Source organism: Plecotus auritus, assembly GCF_963455305.1.
Source record: "Plecotus auritus genome assembly, chromosome: 3".
Lineage (NCBI taxonomy): Eukaryota > Metazoa > Chordata > Mammalia > Chiroptera > Vespertilionidae > Plecotus > Plecotus auritus.
The window spans coordinates 93,767,150-93,786,924 of record NC_137772.1 but is presented as its reverse complement, the minus strand read 5'-3'; the positions used below and the strand labels follow the sequence as shown (position 1 = coordinate 93,786,924).

General features: G+C 36.2%; 1 protein-coding gene across 1 annotated transcript in view; it reads left to right on the top strand.

Moving 5' to 3' along the window:
* KPNA3 (karyopherin subunit alpha 3) overlaps positions 1-18,702 on the top strand; it is a 101,710-nt gene extending 83,008 nt beyond the window's left edge. Inside the window, exons 9-17 of the mRNA XM_080661293.1 lie at positions 28-197; positions 1,403-1,447; positions 8,736-8,867; positions 9,715-9,843; positions 12,262-12,366; positions 12,462-12,533; positions 12,984-13,146; positions 14,317-14,411; positions 15,504-18,702. Of these exons, the coding sequence (XP_080517419.1) occupies positions 28-197; positions 1,403-1,447; positions 8,736-8,867; positions 9,715-9,843; positions 12,262-12,366; positions 12,462-12,533; positions 12,984-13,146; positions 14,317-14,411; positions 15,504-15,602 (1,010 nt within the window). The 3' untranslated portion in view covers positions 15,603-18,702. The remainder of the gene's footprint in view (positions 1-27; positions 198-1,402; positions 1,448-8,735; positions 8,868-9,714; positions 9,844-12,261; positions 12,367-12,461; positions 12,534-12,983; positions 13,147-14,316; positions 14,412-15,503) is intronic.
* Positions 18,703-19,775: the final 1,073 nt, after the last annotated feature.

Here is a 19,775-nt window from a genome sequence, read left to right as displayed (position 1 = left end):
TTTTAAATACAATTTTCATTTCTGTAGGTGATGGTCCTCAATGTAGAGATTATGTCATATCACTGGGAGTTGTCAAACCTCTTCTGTCCTTCATCAATCCCTCCATTCCCATCACCTTCCTTCGGAACGTCACATGGGTCATTGTCAATCTCTGCAGGAATAAGGACCCCCCACCGCCTATGGAGACAGTTCAGGAGGTAAATGAAGAGTTGCAAAGGCCAGATGGTATATTTTCCCTATGTTTATGCTTTAGATTTTCATGTACAGTGAATGCAATAATGTATATACTGATTTCATTGCAGGTGTGAGGTTTTTAAAATAGCGTGTCATTTAATTTTCGACTCCTGTGAAAAAGCATTTTATAGCACCTGAAAGAATGTCAGTCCACCCTAATTCTTATTTTTTAATGACTATTTCATAAAAAGAAAATATTAACAATTCAAAAGTAAAAGAAAAAAGGAGAAAATAAAATCTTAAAGTTTTATTATATTGCATTGTTAGTTTAACACTAAAAAAAATAAAGTATTACTACAGATGAAACTAGTGTACTTGTTATATGCAAATGTTCTTGAGTGAATTTACAATAAGTCCAATTAAAATTTTTCTGATTTCTGACAAAATTCATGTTCTTAAATGTGTGACATGCTTATTGTTAAGTCTACAATTAAAACAAAGTAAAAACTCTTCTACTTACATCTAGTTAATAAATGGATCCTACTTACATCTAGTTAATAAATGGATCTGAGTATTTTAAATTTTAGAAATCATACATAACCTTTAATCACTTGACTGTGTAGAGAAATGTTGACTATGAATCTTTATAATTGACATCTTTTGCTGTTATGGAAAGAGTATTTAATGTGATTCCCGTCCCAGATTAAAAATATATATATATATCTGTAAAGCTTGAGTTCAACAAACAAACTTTATACTTTGTACTGGTTATAATTTTCTTGACTAAATGTGAACTCAAAAACTTTAATTTGACTCATCTAGCTTATTAAATAAATCTTACTTTTACTTTAAGCAAGTAAGTGATCAGATGATGGCAGTTTTAAGAGTAGCTTTTTAAAATAGTAGCTTCACTGTATACTTGCATCTCCATTCTTTCCATTTGACATTATAGGTCATAAAGAAAGTTACTGAAACAAACGTTTTTCCTTTAAGGTCCATTAATCTCTGCCAGATGTATTTGTATACTTTAATTGGACATCTGAAATATGATTTTGGTTTTTCAAATTGAATTGATCAAATTTCTATTTTCCTAATAGAGTGTCAAACAAATTTAATGTTGTCTTTCTTACCCTGCAAATAGTATTTACTGATTTTTTTAAGTTATTCATGTTTACAAAGACATATTCATCAACTCTAGTGTTACTTATTGTTTATCTTATTTCCTCAGATTTTGCCAGCATTATGTGTCCTCATATACCATACAGACATAAATGTAAGTAAAATAGGAGCTTAGATGTGGGATTTTGCTCTTGATGAAACTAGAAGGGTTTTATTTATTTATTCTTTGGGCTTTTAATAAATATCAGCATATATCTTATTAACTTGTCAAACTTCCACAATGTATAAGTAGTTTTCAGAAATAGGGTTAAAGTTAAATTAAGTTTATAGCTTAAGTCATCCAGGCAGCAAAATGCTAACCTTATAGAAAAAAGCACATATGTAGTTTACTTATCTGTATCATTATTAGGTGTGTTTTTATTAAGTATTAATACTTATAAAGCGGTAAAAAGTTTATAAAGCATATTAATATTTTTAAAATCTCATTTTATTCTCTTTTATTATTGACTTGAAAGAGAGGGAGAGAGAAACATCAATTTGTTGTTCCACTTATTTATGCATTCATTGGTTGATTCTTGTGTATGCCCTGATCTGGGTTCGAACCCGCCACATTGGCATATCTGCACGATACTCTAACCAACTGAGCTACCTGGCCAGGGCCTCATTTGATTCTTACAATAGGTAGGCTAGATATCATGTCCCCATTTTACAAAATAAGAAACTGGGCTTCAAGGAAATGTTAACTGAATTCAGAGTTGCGGAGCTTGTAAGGGTCAAAGTTGGTATTCAGAACAGATCTTCTGATAACAGATCTTGTGTATTTTACATGAAACCACACTGCCTCTGGGGCTGCAATCTTTTGAAGTATTTAATATTAAAATTCTTCAATACTACAAGTCTAGTTTTATAAATGTTTTTAATATGTTTTTATTGATTTTGAAAGAGAGAGAGAAACATCAAACGATGCCTCCCACATGCATCCTGACCAGGGATCGACCCTGAAATCTAGGCATGTACCCTAAACAGGAATCGAACCGGTGACCTTTCATTGCACAGGACGACACTCAACCAACTAAAGCACACCAGCCAGGGCCTAAACTATCAGTCAGACATCCCCTGAGGGGTCCCATATTGAAGAGGGTGCAGGCTGGGCTGAAGGACACTCCCCCCCCCCCCGCCCCAGTGCACGAATTTTGTGCACCGGGCTTCTAGTCTATACTAATAAAAGGGTAATATGCTAATTAGACCGGGTCAACCTGCCATCTTCTGGACGTCTGACTTCCTTCTGAACAAAGCCATGGGGGCAGAGGCAGTTAGGGGCGATCAGGCCGGCAGGGGAGGGCAGTTGGGGGTGACCAGGCCTGCAGGGGATGGCAGTTGGGGCAACCAGGCCTGCAAGGGAGGGAGGGCAGTTGGGGATGACCAGGTTGTCAGGGGAAGGCAGTTGGGGGTGACCAGGCTGGCAGGGGAGGGCAGTTGGGGGCAACCAGGCCAGCAGGGGAGCAGTTAAGGGTGATCAGGAAGGCAGGCAGAGGTTAGGGGCAACCAGGCAGGCAAGCAGAGGCAGGCAGTTAAGGGTGATCAGGCAGGCAGGCAGGCAGGTGAGTGGTTAGGAGCCAGAGGTCCTAGATTGTGAGAGGAATGTCTGATTGCCAGTTTAGGCCCAGTCCCACAGGGTTCGGGCCTAAACTGGCAGTCAGACATCCCCCAAGGGGTCCCTGATTGGAGAGAGTGTAGGCTGGGCTGAGGAACCCCCCCCCCCCCCATGCACAAATATCGTGTACCAGGCCTCTAGTATCTATATCCTACATAATAAAAGGCTAATATGCAAATAGACTGAATGGTGGAATGACTGGTTGCTATGACATGCACTGACCATCAGGGGGCAGATGCTCAACACTGGAGCTGCCTCCTGGTGGTCAGTGCACTCCCACAGGGGTAGCACCGCTCAGCCAGAAGCTGAGCTCACGGCTGGGAAGTGTGGTGGCAGTGGCGGGAGCCTCTCTTGCCTCTGTGGCAGCGCTAAGGACCCCTCAGGGAATGTCCACCTGCCGGCTTAGGCCCGCTACCCAAGGAGTCCCAGACTGTGAGAGGGCGCAGGCCAGGCTGAGGGACCCCTGCCCCCCCCCACCCCCCCCAGTGCACGATGTCATGTACTGGGCCTCTAGTATATGTGTGTGTGTGTGTGTGTGTGTGTGTGTGTGTGTGTGTGTGTGTGTGTATAAAATAGAGAAATATGCTAATTAGCCAGGACGCCGTAACAGGTCAACCGGACAGGAGGAGGTTGCACACACAGCGGCAGGGGCGGGGCAACAGGGGCCTCCGCGCGCCTGCGCTTGAGTAGGGCCTGGTCAGTAGCCACTGAGGCTGCTTCAAGGGCCAGAGAGGTAGGCAGGGCCAGACCAGCGACTCCAGGACAACAGACAGCAGAGCCTGCTTGGCGGTAGCCGCGGCGACCTGGGAGCAGGCAAGCGGAGCACTCAGGCAGCACCCAGCAGGGCCTGCTTGGTCGTCGCCGCAGCGACCCGCAAGCAGGCAAGCACAGCCCGCAGACAGCACCCAGCAGGGCCTGCTTGCCCATCACCATGGTGTGGAGCAGGCCAGCCCCGCAGTGAGCAGAGAACCACGGGGAGCAGGCCTAAGCCATCAGTAGGACATCCACTGAGGGCTCCCGGATTGGAGAGGGTGCAGGTCGGGCTGAGGGACCCCCCTCATGCACGAATTTCGTGCACCGGGCCTCTAGTATGATAATATAAAAGGAAGAAGGAAGTAAAATTATACAAAAATGCATATGTTGCTATTAAATGTCAAATTTAGTTAAGTGCTTTCTGACAGCCTTTCCTACTGTTTCTACGGCATACTTTCATCAATCTCCTTAAACCTACTATAATAACAAAATAGGTCTATCTAATTTACTTTTCTCTATTCCAAATTCACCAAGATTTGTAAGTTATTTCTGTAACAAATGGGAGCACATAACTCTGCTGTTTAAAAAATCATCAATGACTCTGTATTCACTACAAGGCAAAGCCCAAACTTCTTAACACAGGATTCAAAACCCTGCAATTTAACTCCCTAACAAATGTGTTGGGTTATTAACTACCTGTATTCTTCAAATCCTTCAGGTATTATCGAGTGCTGAATATCTTTCCTCATCTTTCTGAAATGACTTTTTTAACTTGACAAAATTTTCCCTATCCTAATTATATGACTTCAGACAAATTACTTAACTGTCTACTTCTTTTTCCCACATTTGTAAGATAGAAATAATGTCAGTACCAATCTCAGAGGATTTTTGTAAGGAATAAATGGGATAACATATGAAAAGTGCTTACAACAGTATCTGGCATATTTTAAACCGTCAATAAATACTATTAATCATATTTGTCACCTTTGTTATCACTTCTATCATCATCCTTCTCCTTATAATGCCTATTTTCAAGTGTTACTTTCTCATTGAAGCTTTCTGGTTGCCAGAGAGAATATGTGCTTCCATAATCTAGCAGTTTGGTCATTCCTCCAGTTTAGTTTATTTTCTTGTTTGTTTTCATACCATACTGTATTTTTATGTGATCATGATGTGAAAGAGCACAGGCCTTGGACCTAGTTTCAATTCTTAGCCATGGCTCTTATTCATCATTGTACGAAGTTAGATTATTTTACATTACTGAATTTCAATATCCTTATTTGTAAAATAGGAGAAGAAAACATCTCATAAAGGTGGTAGTAAAGATAAAAAGAGACAATAGAAATAGGTTCAGCATAGATAGTCACTGACAAAACTTCATTACTTACACTTTTTTTAATCTGCTACTAATGTTGAGGTCTTAGAGGGCAGGGTCTCTATGTTTTCTTTATCTTTACACCTAAAATTCATGGCACATTTCTGGCTTTAGGGAGTAATCGCTGAGTGTTTATGTTAAACTTAAATATAACTACAGTACTTTGCCATTTTAATACCCCTGGTTTTCAAATAAACACAACCAACAGATGGTAGAAGGCTTTATTTATCTATAATCAATTTCATAATGTCCTGGGGCCATGGTCGGCAAACTGCGGCTCGCGAGCCACATGCAGCTCTTTGGCCCCTTGAGTGTGGCTCTTCCACAAAATACCACGGCCTGGGTGAGTCTATTTTGAAGAAGTGGCATTAGAAGAAGTTTAAGTTTAAAAAATTTGGCTCTCAAAAGAAATTTCAATCGTTGTACTGTTGATATTTGTCTCTGTTGACTAATGAGTTTGCCGATCACTGTCCTGGGGGAAAATCTTGATGGAAATATTAGATATTTTACTTTTTTGCTTTTTAATCTTTGCATAGAACTAAATTTGGCATTCAGTAGCAACATATACATTTTTGTATAATTTTACTTCCTCCTTTTATAGTTATTGTCATATATGTCTTTTGCTAAGTCACTTTTCTATCCATTTTGAAAATAGGATAGCATATAGCTAAAAATGTTAAGCTTAATTTTTATGACATTTCAGGCTAATATGTCACAAATAAAACGTTCTTTCAGTTACCTTTAAATTATTCCTTCCTAAGACCTTAATGTCCTAAAATAAACTAGAGAAATGTGGTCCAGTGTTTGTTTATGAACCACACTGCCTCTCAAGAACTGTTAGCAAAGATGTATATTTCTTCATCCCAATGATAAATCACACAATTCTGGGACATACACACATTGTGGGTGTGTGTAAACTAAGGTAAGATTATAAAAACACAAACATACAACAAATCAGAAAGGGATCTTAGTTTGAACAATAGAAGCCAGATCAATGCTGAACTCAATTCTAGATTCAATGAAATTTACCCATTGTTGTACTCCATGGAAGAATAGCACTTGCTACATTTAGGAGAAAGAGATAAAGTGAGGAACTTCAAATAGAAATGATCAAACAGAAGAAGTAAAAATTACTTTTGTCTCTAATTTGGCAATTTGAATAGATATTAATGCCATGAACCATCAAAAGGAATAAAGAAAAAGGATGAGATTGGTAGAGGAAGAGGATGAGTTTATTACAGAATCGACAGACACGTCGATTCTGATTTGTTTCTCCATAACAATGTTTCCAAGAAGGAAAAAGTGGTACAAATTTGAGATTTATCAGTATTTAAGAGATTTATAACAATATGGACATGGAGTATGATCCAGAAAAGGGACAAAAAAATGAATTTTAAGGAATCATTTGAGCAGCAACAACAAGAACATGCAAAAGAAGAACATGCAAAAGAATTTTTTTAAGTAGAGAGGTGGACCCCTGGCTGGGTGGCTCAGTTGGTTGAAGTATCATCCATACACCAAAAGGTTGCAAGTTCAATTCCTGGTCAGGGCACATACCTAGGTTGCAGGTTTGATCCCCAGTTGAGGCGCATATAAGAAGCAAGCCATCGATGTTTCTCTCTCTCTCAATAAATGGTATTTTTTGACTCTTAGCTCTTACCTGCACAACAGTTGATGAGCTTATGTTTTCTGTTTTTTCTGGTCTCATCCTCCCATTTTTGAATCTGTAGGTTTATGTCTTTTGCTAAATTGGGGAGATTTTCTGTTATTATTTCTTCAAATATTTTTTCAGCTCCACCTCTTCTTTTGAGACTGAGATGACATAAATGTTTGATATTTCATTATTGTCCTACAAGTCCCTGAAACTGTTCATTTCTTTGCAGTCATTTTTTGTTTATTTTTTTATTCCGGTTGCATGTTTTGTATTGATCTGTCTTTGAATTTATTGGGTTTTTTTTCCCCTGTTTCCATTCTTCTCTTGAGTCCTTTTAGTGAGTTTTAAAATTTAGTTACTGAATTTTTCAGTTTTAAATTTTCCTTTGGTTCTTTTTAACGTCTTCTATTTCTTTGCTGAGACTTCCTGTATTTGTTTCACACATGTTCATATTTGCTCATAGAAGCATTTTTATGTTAGTTACTTTAAAATTCTTGTGGATAATTTTAATATCTATGTTATCTCAGTATTAGCATTTGTTGACTATTTTTTTCCCTTTTTAGTTAAGATGATCCTGGTTCTTGGTATAAGGAGTTATTTTCAGTTGTAGCCTGCAAATTTTGGCTATGTTAGGAGCCTCTGATTTCTATTTTAATCTTGTTAGCTGTTACAGCCAGACTGGGTAGTAGGCAGGCTTCGCCCTTACACATATCTGTAGGTCTATGGTGGGATGGTAGATGGGGTCAGCTCTCGGGCAGAGCATCTGTCCTCCCATTTTTGAGATTGCAGTATTCCCATTTTTCCAGAACAAAAAGCATTTATAAATTATTCTATCACTCTTATTCCCACATTTGTATTAGTCTTTGATCTCCAATGAAATATTTCCTCAGTCATCTTAGTTGAATGAAGCTCATCCTCTAGAAAAGGTATCAGCAAATTTTTCTGTAAAGGACATAGAAAATATTGTAGGCTTTTTGGGTTACATGGTCTTTGTCCCAATAATGTGGAATAGTTTTACTAGGATATGTTACCTTTAACATATGTTACCCCCTCTCTTCTATGAAGTTTCACACAAGCTTGGGGCAGGAGATCCAGACAAGAGCTTCAATTTTAGAAGTAATTTGAAATTCGTAGTGTTCTCTTAGTAATGCTGAAAGTGTAGGCTATACGTGGCTTTATTTGCTCTTATTCATCTATATATGTTTTTGAAGGAGTGGAGAGATTTGAATGCAGGTGGCTGCTATTATTTTAGCACAAAAGAATGTCTTTAATTTGGATAAGCCTAATAGGAACATGTGTAGATTTCACATAAGATGAGACCTGTGCAATATTCCTCTGTGAAGACACCAACGAGAGCTTCATATAGGCTGCTTGACTTTGAATGAATCAACAAATCTGAGCCTGATTTTTGTTTTTTATTATTTGCAAAATTAGATGTGTATAGGGCATGTTTTATACTCTGTCCTCTTTAAGTGGGGACATTTTTCAAAAGCTTTGCAAATAATTAATTTTTTTAATAAAATAAAAATGTCATTTTCATGTCTTTGATTTGTTTAATATTCTGAAAATCATTTATATTGCTAGATATGTTTGAAAACCACTAGTATAGAGAGATTATCTTTTTGGTCTCCTCTGGACTTAAGGCCACATAGTATATTGGTTTCATTTTGTATATAAAGTGTTTCCTTGTGATTATTAGGTTCTCAATTTGTGGGGGCAGGTAGAATTACTTTTCTGTCTGTTTTTAAATTCATCTATCTGATGTATAACTGCAGAAGTCAGGGTGAAAGTTGTCCCAGACTTCTGTGTGTCACTTTTGTGAAAAGTGATCCTGAGGTAGGCTTTGAGAGAGAGCTACTACTACCTAATAGATTTATCAGGTAAGTAACCAGGTTCACACATAAAATTTTATTGCTTTTTATGTCACCACCCCTGAGGTCTTTTATGTATTTTAAGCATTCAGACAAATACATAAACTGCCCTCTTTTTTTTTTTTCTTCCTCTAGATTCTTGTAGATACTGTTTGGGCTCTGTCATACCTAACAGATGGAGGTAATGAGCAGATACAGATGGTTATTGATTCAGGGGTTGTTCCATTTCTTGTGCCCCTTCTGAGTCACCAGGAAGTGAAAGTTCAAGTAAGCACTTTACAATTTTTCTTTCTTGTATAACAACTAGGCTTCATTTCTGTCTATATGCACCTGTTTTCCATAATTCTGCTTTTTTATACTGAACCTGATTTTGTTGATTTCCAAATCTTTATCTCACCAGATTCTTGACTGAGTTTTAGACTCATTTACCAATTGTCCTTAAGCCCTTAGACATAACCAGACAAAAATGATAGGTATATCCCCTTTTAGTGGACAGGCGGCATAGTCCAAGCTGGGAACCTTAATTCTTCCTTTCATTCCCCCTCCATTACAAAATCCTGTCAATCCTGGTTACATAGCTTCATGTCTGTCTTCTCCTTATGTATCTAGAGCCACTGATTTAGTTCAAGACTTCTTTTCTTGATAATTGCAATAGCATCCTAACTGCATTTCCTCCTCTCTCTCTCTCTCTCTTTCCAGTTTCTTCTCAGTGTAAATAGGTATACATGGCTGATAGATCTGTTCATCCCACTTCTGCCAAAGTAACTTTCTAGATGGAAATGTTTGCCCATTCTAGGCTTTTATTACAATCTTTCTGTGGTACTAGTTTAGTAATAGATAAAAACAGCTGTTAAAAATGGGCCTTTACATTTTTTATTTTAATTTTCTCTTATTTTTTGAATCTTTTCCTGCACAATTTTCCCATATAGTTCCATCTTTCACAGACTAGTGTTTAAAATTGTTTCTTAGTTCTGTGCAGTGCTTTGTGTGAGGATGCAGTAAGTGGAAATCATTCACCCCTTGAATTTTTACATTTTCTCAGGATTATGAACAATAGAGAATCCAATTCATCATAAACAAATAAATTTATAGAAAATATTTTATCCCATCCCAGACGGCAGCACTCAGAGCAGTTGGCAACATAGTGACTGGCACCGACGAGCAGACCCAGGTTGTTCTCAACTGTGATGTCCTGTCACACTTCCCAAATCTCTTGTCACACCCAAAGGAGAAGATAAATAAAGTAAGGCATATATCCTTAGTGCATTTCTTTCTCTTTGTATATCTCATTTTTAACTGTTCCTTTATTTCATTGTTGCTATTTGATTGTGATTCAAAATCACAGCAGTTAAGATGAGAATTACTTAAATTACTTCTGTAATTATTTTCAGTTTTTAATTGCTCGCTACAAGTCTCACCCTTTTTATCACAGAATAAAAAATACTTTTATACTAACTAGGGTTTTTATTTAAATAAATTGAGTAGTAGCAACAGTTAGCAAATCAGTAGTTACTCGATGAGAATGTATACAAAATCTCTCACTAGATGGCTGGTATCTTTTATAAACAAACTAGAGGCCCGATGCACGAAATTCGTGCACGAGTAGGCCTTCACAGCCACGGCAGCTGAGGTGGCTGCCTCGATCCTCCCTCACAGCCAGGGGCAGCTGCCTGGATCCCTCCCTCATAGCTGGGGGAAGCTGCCTTGATCCCTCCATCGCAGCTGGGGGTGGCTGCCTGGATCCCTCCCTCACAGCCATGGCGGCTGCCTCGATCCCACGGCTGCAGCCCTGGCTTTGTCCCGGAAGGATGTCCAGAAGGACTTCTGGTCTAAGCATATTACGCTTTTATTATTATAGATAGAGAAACCATATTTTAATCTCCCTGTGAAATTAGATTGGATCTAAAGATGCAAGCCTAAATTAAAAGATCATAAAAATTGCTTTTTTCAAGATTTCAAGCTTGAGGTACAAACTTATTACTAATTAATTGTTAAATATGTACTTAAGTCTTTTTGTGTCTGGCTTATTTCATATTGCTAATGTTTTCAAGGTTCATTCATGTTGGAGCATGTATCAGAACTTCATTTCTTTTTATCATTGAATAAATATTCCATTGGACATAAATAACATATTTTGTTTACCCATTCATCTATTGATGGAAACTTGGATTGTTTTTACCTTCTGGCTATTGTGAATGACGTTGCTATATGAATATGGACATACTAGTATCTGTTTTAGTCCCTGCTTTCAGTTCCTTTGGGTATATATCTAGATTTGCCAAGTCATGTGATAATTCCATGTTTAGCTTTTTGAGGAACTGCCAAACTGGTTTCCATAGTGGCTGTACCATTTTAATTTCCACAAGCAATGGTAAGGGTTGTTGTTGTTATTGCCGCCCTAGTGGTATGAAGTGGTGTCTCATGATTTTGATTTGTATTTAGTTTAAAGCAGTTTTAGCTGCCTGAAATGTCACCATCCCCCAAACCAGTATAATTAATCATTTCTTCTATCATAGCTATATGTATGTAGTTGCTTGACTATAACAGTTGGATTCTTATAGAAAAGTATATTGTTAGAAATCTCATTTTATAGATGAAGGGAAAGAAGCCAGAGTTTCTTACCAGTAGACTCTGAGCCAATATTTTTGTTATAAAATTTCTAATAATATGGGTGATTTTTATATCTAAATGTATTCCATAATTGAAAACAGCTGAGAAGTGAGGAAGCCAGACAGCAATGGGTGGAGAGAAGTTTCAGCCTAGGAGACAATATGCTCTAAGTGAAGGAAGGTATCATGGGGGAAAGAAAAAAGGCTCATATAGATACTCAGCTTCAGCAAGTAGTTGCTTCAGAATTTTTCAGCTAGAGTGTTCGTGTTATTTGCATCTTGGGACCATTGTGGGACCCTAGAGGTAGAATTTACCAACTTGGTTTTATTCCCTCAACATTTTGGTTAGGAAATTTTCTAACATACAAGATTTTTCAACAATACTGTAATGAATACTCATATACTCTAAACACTGATTGGATGGCAAAACAAATTTATAATTGAATCTTAATTGCAGAGGAGGGAGAAGGTACACATTTGACACTAAAATTACAATAAACCTATTGGTTCATGACTTGTAAATCCTTAAGGTTGCAGTAAGATTAGTTATAAAGACCCATCCTAGCCTAGTTGTTGATTTATATCGTGTAAGTAAATCATTTTATAATAAAGCAGCTCACTTTTCTTAGAATTAGTTTTAACAAAATATTAGGAAATTCAGTTATTTATTTCTTTATTTATTTATCATCCGTCTTTTAGAGGGAGCCCATGCACCAAAAATGTAATAAGCTGCATGAGTAAAGTTTTTTTTCTTACTGTTTTATTCTCTGCCATGTCACCATTGTCCAAAATAGTTCCTAGCTTATGGTAGGTGGCATATATTTTATTGCATGGATAAATGCTAGGTTAATGGGGCCCAAATATTATTAATAGAAATTTCCTTATAGTTTATTTAAATTGGGAGATTCTGTATAAACTAATCACTTTTAGATGCTTTCCCCTTAATGCAACTCAGGTGATTTTCTTATGTAAACTACATTAAAATAACAATATAAACACATTAAAGATACAATTTTTCAAATAAAGATGCCCTGTATTTTATCCAACTATAGGAAGCAGTGTGGTTCCTTTCCAACATAACAGCAGGCAACCAACAACAAGTTCAAGCTGTAATAGATGCTGGATTAATCCCTATGATTATTCATCAGCTTGCTAAGGTCAGTCATACTATGAATTCATCATGTATGTTAATATCTTATAACCAAGACTTTTAATAAAAAATTCATTTTATCATTTCTTTTTTAATCTTTAGGGGGACTTTGGAACACAAAAAGAAGCCGCTTGGGCAATTAGCAACTTAACAATAAGTGGCAGAAAAGATCAAGTGAGTTTGGAGAAACTAACTGTTATAATTGTTAATATTGGAAAGTATACTGCTGTATCATGATTAGGAATTACTGATTGGCCCTAAACAGTTTGGCTCAGTGGATAGAGTGTCGGCCTGTGGACCGAAGGGTCCTGGGTTTGATTCTGGTCAAGGGCACGTACCTTGGTTGTAGGCTCCTCCCCGGCCTGGGCCCTGGCCAGGACTTGTGCAGGAGGCAACCAATCGATGTGTTTCTTTCACATTGATATTTCTCTCTTTCCCTCTCTCTTCCACTCTCTCTCTCTAAAAATCAATGGAAAAATATCCTCAGTTGAGGATTAAAAAAAATTAAAAGAACAAAAAAAATAAATAAAAAAGAATTACTGATTGTTTATAAACCCTGTACTGTGTTCTTTTTGAGGAAAAGATAATTACATATATAAAAATATTTTCTCTTTTGTTGTCTAGGTTGAGTACCTTGTACAGCAGAATGTAATACCACCGTTCTGTAATTTACTGTCAGTAAAAGATTCTCAAGTTGTTCAGGTGGTTCTAGATGGTCTGAAAAACATTCTGATAATGGCTGGTGATGAAGCAAGCACAATAGCTGAAATAATAGAAGAATGTGGAGGTAAGAGTGGATTTATTAAAGAAAAATAGTGGAGCCATGGAACTCTGAAACATTAGTTCCTTAAAAGACAAATAATTAGAAAGAAAACTTAGGATACATTGCTGTTACATCATTGGAGTATGTTGCTGTTCTTTATTCACAATATTAGCATTCCAAGAGGATTTTCCAGGAAATAGTCCATACTTTGGAAAAACTGGTTGTGACGGTCACTCCATAACCTTCCTAGAGATTCACGTTGTTTTTTAGGAAACACAAATACTCCTCTTGAAGTCACAGTGTTGACGCATTAGACTGGAAGTATTTTTTTAATAACAAGAAGAAATTACCCTAGAAATTAAGGAGTCTTGTCAGTGGTCATAGAAGTATAATTAGTTATAAAAGCATAATTAGCAATTCAAGGTGCAGATTCGATCCCCCATCGGGACACATTTAAGAGTCAACCAATGAATGATAAATAAGTAGAACAGATCAATGTATGTTTCTCTCTCTCTCCCCTCCTTCTGCTTCTTAAAAAAAAAAAAATTCAGTATAGATTTGTGCACCTGATATGTGGAGTAAATATATTCGGAATATAAATGAAGGTCTTGTACAGTTACTATTCTGAAAAATTATTTCCAAAGTTCATTGTGACCATAGGACATAAGCCCCTATTCATTTTTTAAAAGAAAATACTTCAAAACTTAAAAATTAATTTTTTATTTTTCTCAGTTAATCCCTAAGTTTCTGAAAATTTATTTTTGCAGTTATATAAAAGTAGCAATATTGGAAAACAAAGAAAAAGATAAAAATTATTATATGGGACCGTATGATTATATTAAAGCAATCCAGGAAGATCTTAGTTCTGGTTCTGGCACTAACATGCCACACAACCTGAAGTAAATGCTCTGTGTGCCACAGCTCCCTCATCTATCAGGTGGAGTGTTCAGATGTTTTTATAACTGCCTGCCTTAGGGACCAGGGTACCTCAAGGGCTTCTAAAGAGGAAGAAATTAGTGGGATACTGGTCCTCCAACCAGAGCACTTCAAGTTTTTATCTGTTTTTTAGAAAAACTATTATCCTTGCGGGGCTGTGGGAGAGTGGTCTGAATTCTTTAGGATTTTTCATGATTAAAATGAGCACAGTTTTTATTGTATCTGCTTACTTATTATCTGCTTAATTTTGGGGGGTAGGTTTGGAGAAAATTGAAGTTTTACAGCAACATGAAAATGAAGACATATATAAATTAGCATTTGAAATCATAGATCAGTATTTCTCTGGCGATGATGTAAGTATATATGAAAGTATGGTATGTCTGCATGTACTTTAAAACCTATCTATATATATAAAAGGCTAAATGACCGACCATACATCCATTCAACCGACCGGTACATGTGACGCACACTGGCAATTTAAAAATAAACATTGACTCGCACATGCACGATACATATAAAGCTCTTACTGGCGCCAATCTAAAGAGTAGGAATATTCCTACCTGAACCCGTTTTCAGACATGGTCAGTTATATGTTGCTTTCTCTCGAGTTCTAAGGGCATGTGACAAAGTTAAAGTTGTAAATACTTCATCACAAGGGAAATTAGTCAAGCACTCTGAAAGTGTTTTTACTCTTAATGTGGTATACAGGGAGATATTAGAAGAAGTTTAATCAATTTATCAGTCATTGTTTTTATCAGTGTTTTTATATCTTGTCTTTGTTGTTATATCATGTTTATTGTTTATTAATCAATTTATATATTATTTTCATGTACATTTTACTAATTTTCTTTCATCTCTGACTCTTCTTATTATAAAGAAAGGGCAAATAGCAATATTAAAATATTTCTTCTAATTAATTTCCTTTCAATGTGCACGAATCCGTGCACCGGGCCTCTAGTACATATATAAATTTACAAAAAGTTTTTCTTTTATTATTATGAATTAAGTTATACTGTATTTCTATCAGATACTCTTGAGGTTGTATTTTTCCAGTTATTTATAAAACTCTAAATTTAAAAAATTAATGATTATTTTCCACCAATCTGTTTTCTTAAATACTATGTCTGAAACTTCATTATAGTAAAATTGTAATAACAGTTCTTGTTGCATTTGTAATCTGTTAAATGGGAAGAGATAGTAATTATAGAAGTTAGGTATGTTTAGATAGGTACAATCTAAAGATACGGGAACTTAAGAGCGAGGCAATTTTTAAATATGTGTTCAATTTTATATTGTTAAAAGTTCTGAATAATATTATTGATAAATATTTTTAGGTGGTTAAAACATCTGTACAGAATTTTTTTCTTAAGAAATAAATCAGTTCTGCTTACACCATAATGTATAGTATCTTAATATAATCAGGATTTTTTTCTTGCTTTTTATAGATTGATGAAGATCCTAGCCTCATTCCTGAAGCAACACAAGGAGGTACTTACAATTTTGACCCGACAGCCAACCTTCAAACAAAAGAATTTAATTTTTGAGTTCAATTGAATGCAGCATCTTTCCCACATTCAATATGAAGCACCACCAGATGGCTACCAAATGAGAACAACAACAAAAGGCTCCAAAACACAAATGCCTCTTCGTCTTGATGCTTCTAAAGCAAGCCATGTCTCAGTCACTTTGCGGTTGCCAAAAGTCACTATCACATGGACTGTAAATGCATATGCATGATTTCCTAAACTGTTTTAGAATTCTCCTTAACAATTTCAACTACCCTATTATTCCCTGTTCCCTGGTGCCACACGCTGACAACTGCAATCGCCAGTTTAGAATATTCCATAGTGGTGGCACGTCAGCTGTCCACTCGATATTCCTTTGGAAAATGGTGCGCTGTGGATCAAGACACTTTGGTATGATGTATATACACGTTGGAAGACTTTAAAGAGGTGCAGCCTGATCTGAGCCTCCATCATTGTCCTCCACAAACATATTTTCATATTCTTTATGTGGAAAAATAGATTTTAAAGTACAAGCCAAATGATTTTCATTGGTGGAACTGACACACAAAAAGTAACTTAAAAAAAGAAATTATTGATTAAACGGATAAGTTTTGAAAAACTACTTCATCTACCAGTAATTGATGTGTTTGTTATCTGCCTCAGAAGCCAGGGTTGGAGGAAGAACTTTAGCTATGGATGGCTTTCGCCATTATACCTAATTTTTGAGAACAGCAAGCCCTATTTGACCACTCACTTCAGCCTGTGTGTTCCTGCTGTTTTGAAGTAATCAAATGCTGTGCATGGTATTTTACCTGAGCTGCAACCTGTTATGGACTTGAACTTCTGTTTAAGTTGAAAGCAAGAGTCCCTGACTATAAAGAAAAAAACAAAGGTCTAAAGTACACATTGGTGATATTAAAAAAGAAAATCTTGCTTTTAGCTTTCAGGAGTTAATATTTTCATTTTCAATTGATAATTGGATATGGTTGATTTGTATTGGGTTTAAACTGTGGAGCTTTCATGTTTACTGTAATTTAGTCTTAAAATATTTTTTACTTAGTAACCAGTGCTTTTGATAATGTGGTTGGCAACAGACCAGCAACTATTAAGGCGTGTCATCAAACTTCATTCTTCGAGTATTGGGAAAGTTAATTCAGATCTTACTCTAAGCATATTCACAAATTAAAAGATTCAGACACGATCTGTGTAGAGGAATAATCTGCAGTTATTTAGCATAAACCTGATTTGCAGTGATCTTTAAGTACTTACGGAAAATCTGATATTATTATACCAGTCACTGCTTTTGGTAAATTGTTTGACCCCATTATTAATGAAAAATATGAATTTGAAATTTTTAAAACTGAATAATTTATGCTGTCACCTAAATGGTTTTATTGCTATTGTTTACTGGGTATTGTTTTGCAATGCATTGATGTGAAGAGATAGAAAACCTAAACTAATTTAGTTATCCAATGGGGGGGGTGTATATTTACTGTGATGAAGACGAGATAGATGCCATCAGAACTTTGTGAATCAGCTGGAGTGTTTTCACTGGTAAGCAACACATAGCAGGCATACATTCATTACAAATATATGTATCTGCCAAGGTGGAGCCACTTTAAAGAGTGAATTTTGTCTTGTATCTAAAGTGGATACAAGCGTATGTTTAAACTGCAAGATTTTTACTTGCTAGAGAATCTGTTTTAATATAGTGGTTTCGCCTCTGATTATTTATAGGTTTTATAAATTTTAAAATCAATTTCTCTTTAAGGTGGCTCAGACTTTTCAACTCTTGTGCACATAAAATTGAGTTGAAGTTCATTGTGCCTTTTTTCTTTATCCAAATTTTGAGTTAAAGCTTCATATGGTAACTGCATCCTGTTCAGACACTGTAGTCTAAATTTTTGAAACTGTGTGGTGTTCCCTACAAGTAGGAAATAACAGAGTCAAAGCTAATTAAGGTCACAAATTTCGGTGAAACCCTTAAAGTCCAAATCTTCTTGATATTGTGAATTGTACCCCTTCCAGTTAGTTTCTCCGGACTTTCCATACTTACTGACAGTTACCTTTTAAATTTTGCACACATTGAGATTAAATTGGGCCTCTATTGTGCCGATTCCTGTTTCCTCTTGTGTTTTAAGTGCAAACTAACATAAGTGAACATTAGCATCAAGTAGTGCAACATATGTATGCATTTGCTTGATTCAATTTGTTGTGACCTTATCAGTTTGGAATTGGAATTTCGCCATTTCATTGATAAAGAAAACTAAGTATATTGTTGCACTTTTAAGTTTTCAAAACAGTGTTGAAAAATTGCATTGTTTTTATTTTTTTTAAACTCAGTTAAAAGACTAAACTGTTCTTTCAAAAGAGGCATCTAAATGTGTTCCTAATTTTGTATATGGGCTTAGGTTTTGTAACCAATAAAAAAAGCTGCTATCAAATACGATAAAACATTGAAGAACTTATTCTAAAAGTATCTTCATTTTCTAGTTTTGTTTCCTGCATGGTTAAATTAAATTTGGAACTATTTTTCAAACATCAACCACAATGGAGGTGAATTATGACTTACTCTTTCATTGTATTTTAATATCTCCTTTCAACTGTGATAAACATGACCAGTAACAATCCTAGATTTAAGAGTATTTTGTGACAAATAAGTACCAAAATCTTTATTAATTTTCTAAGGTGCCATAACAAAGTAGCACAAACAAGGTGGCTTCAAACAGTAGAAACTTACGTTTGCACAATTCTGGAAGCTGGAAGTCTAAAGTTAGGTGATGGCTGGGGCTCGCTCTCTCTAGGCTCCAGGGAGGATCCTTCCTGGCCTTTTCCTGGCTTCTGGTGGTGGCTGGCTTCTTGGGCTTATGGCTGCTTCACTCCAGTCTCTGATTTCATCATTACATGGCCTTCTCTCTACATATCTCAGGTTTAAATACCATAACTTAAAGAAAGATCATTTGAAATTTTTGACCTGTTAAATAGAGGTTGTACCTTTAAATGAAATCTTGGATTGAAAGAACAAAGGAACAGCGAAACTGTGCCTATTCAAGTATTTTTACTTTTGTAAAATGCAACTTCAGATTATTTATGAAGGAAGTCAGTGTATAAGTAAATAAATGTGATTATAGTACTCCTATAGAATTTGCCATAATTTCCTTCAGAAGGGTTGTCCTTTTCAGGGGATTAATTATCTAATTACTGCAGGTGAAAATTTATGAATGTCAGTTGTCTTATAGTGATGGCTATGAATTTTTTAACCCCAGTTGAACTGGGGGGGGGGTGTTTAAATCTATTTGGAGAAAGGAAGTACAGTATAATTTCTGTACATTAAGCTGTAAGTCTTAAGGCATATAAACCAAGGAGTACTTTGTGTAACCCATCACTCATTTGTCTGAAGTTTAAAAGGAACTCTTCATGTAAATCTTGTACTTTACTTGCTGAAAAATAGTAGTAGAATGATTCTCAAAAAGTATTATATAGAGAAGGGGATATATAGATTTAGATAAATAGAGATAATGGGGCTCAGTACAATATCAAGAGAAAGTGTTTGGGAAAGGAGATGCAACATTTTCACATTCTTAGTCTTTTTTTTTTTTTTTTAAATAAATCTTTATTCAGATTATTACAATTATTTCTCCTTTTTCCCCCCATAGCTCCCCTCCACCCCTTTCCCACCCCACCTTCTGCCCTTACCTCCCCCCCACTGTCCTCATCCATAGGTGTATGATTTTTGTCCATTCTCTTCATGAACCCCCCATACCCCTTTCCCCTTGAGAATTATCAGTCCACTCCCTTTCTATGCCCCTGATTCTATTATATTCACCAGATTATTCTGCTCCTCAGGTTTTTAATTCACTTGATTTTTAGGTTCGCTTGTTGATAGATATGTATTTGTTGTTCATAATTTTTCTCTTTACTTTTTTCTTCTTCCTCTTCTTTAAGAATACCTTTCAGCATTTCATATAATACTGGTTTGGTGGTGATGAACTCCTTCAGCTTTTTCTTATCTGTGAAGCTCTTTATCTGCCCTTCAATTCTGAATGATAGCTTTGCTGGGTAGAGTAATCTTGGTTGTAGGTTCTTGCTATTCATCACATTGAAAATTTCTTGCCACTCCCGTCTGGCCTGCATAGTTTCTGTTGAGAAGTCAGCTGACAGTCGTATGGGTGCTCCCTTGTAGGTAATTAACTGTTTTTCTCTTGCTGCTTT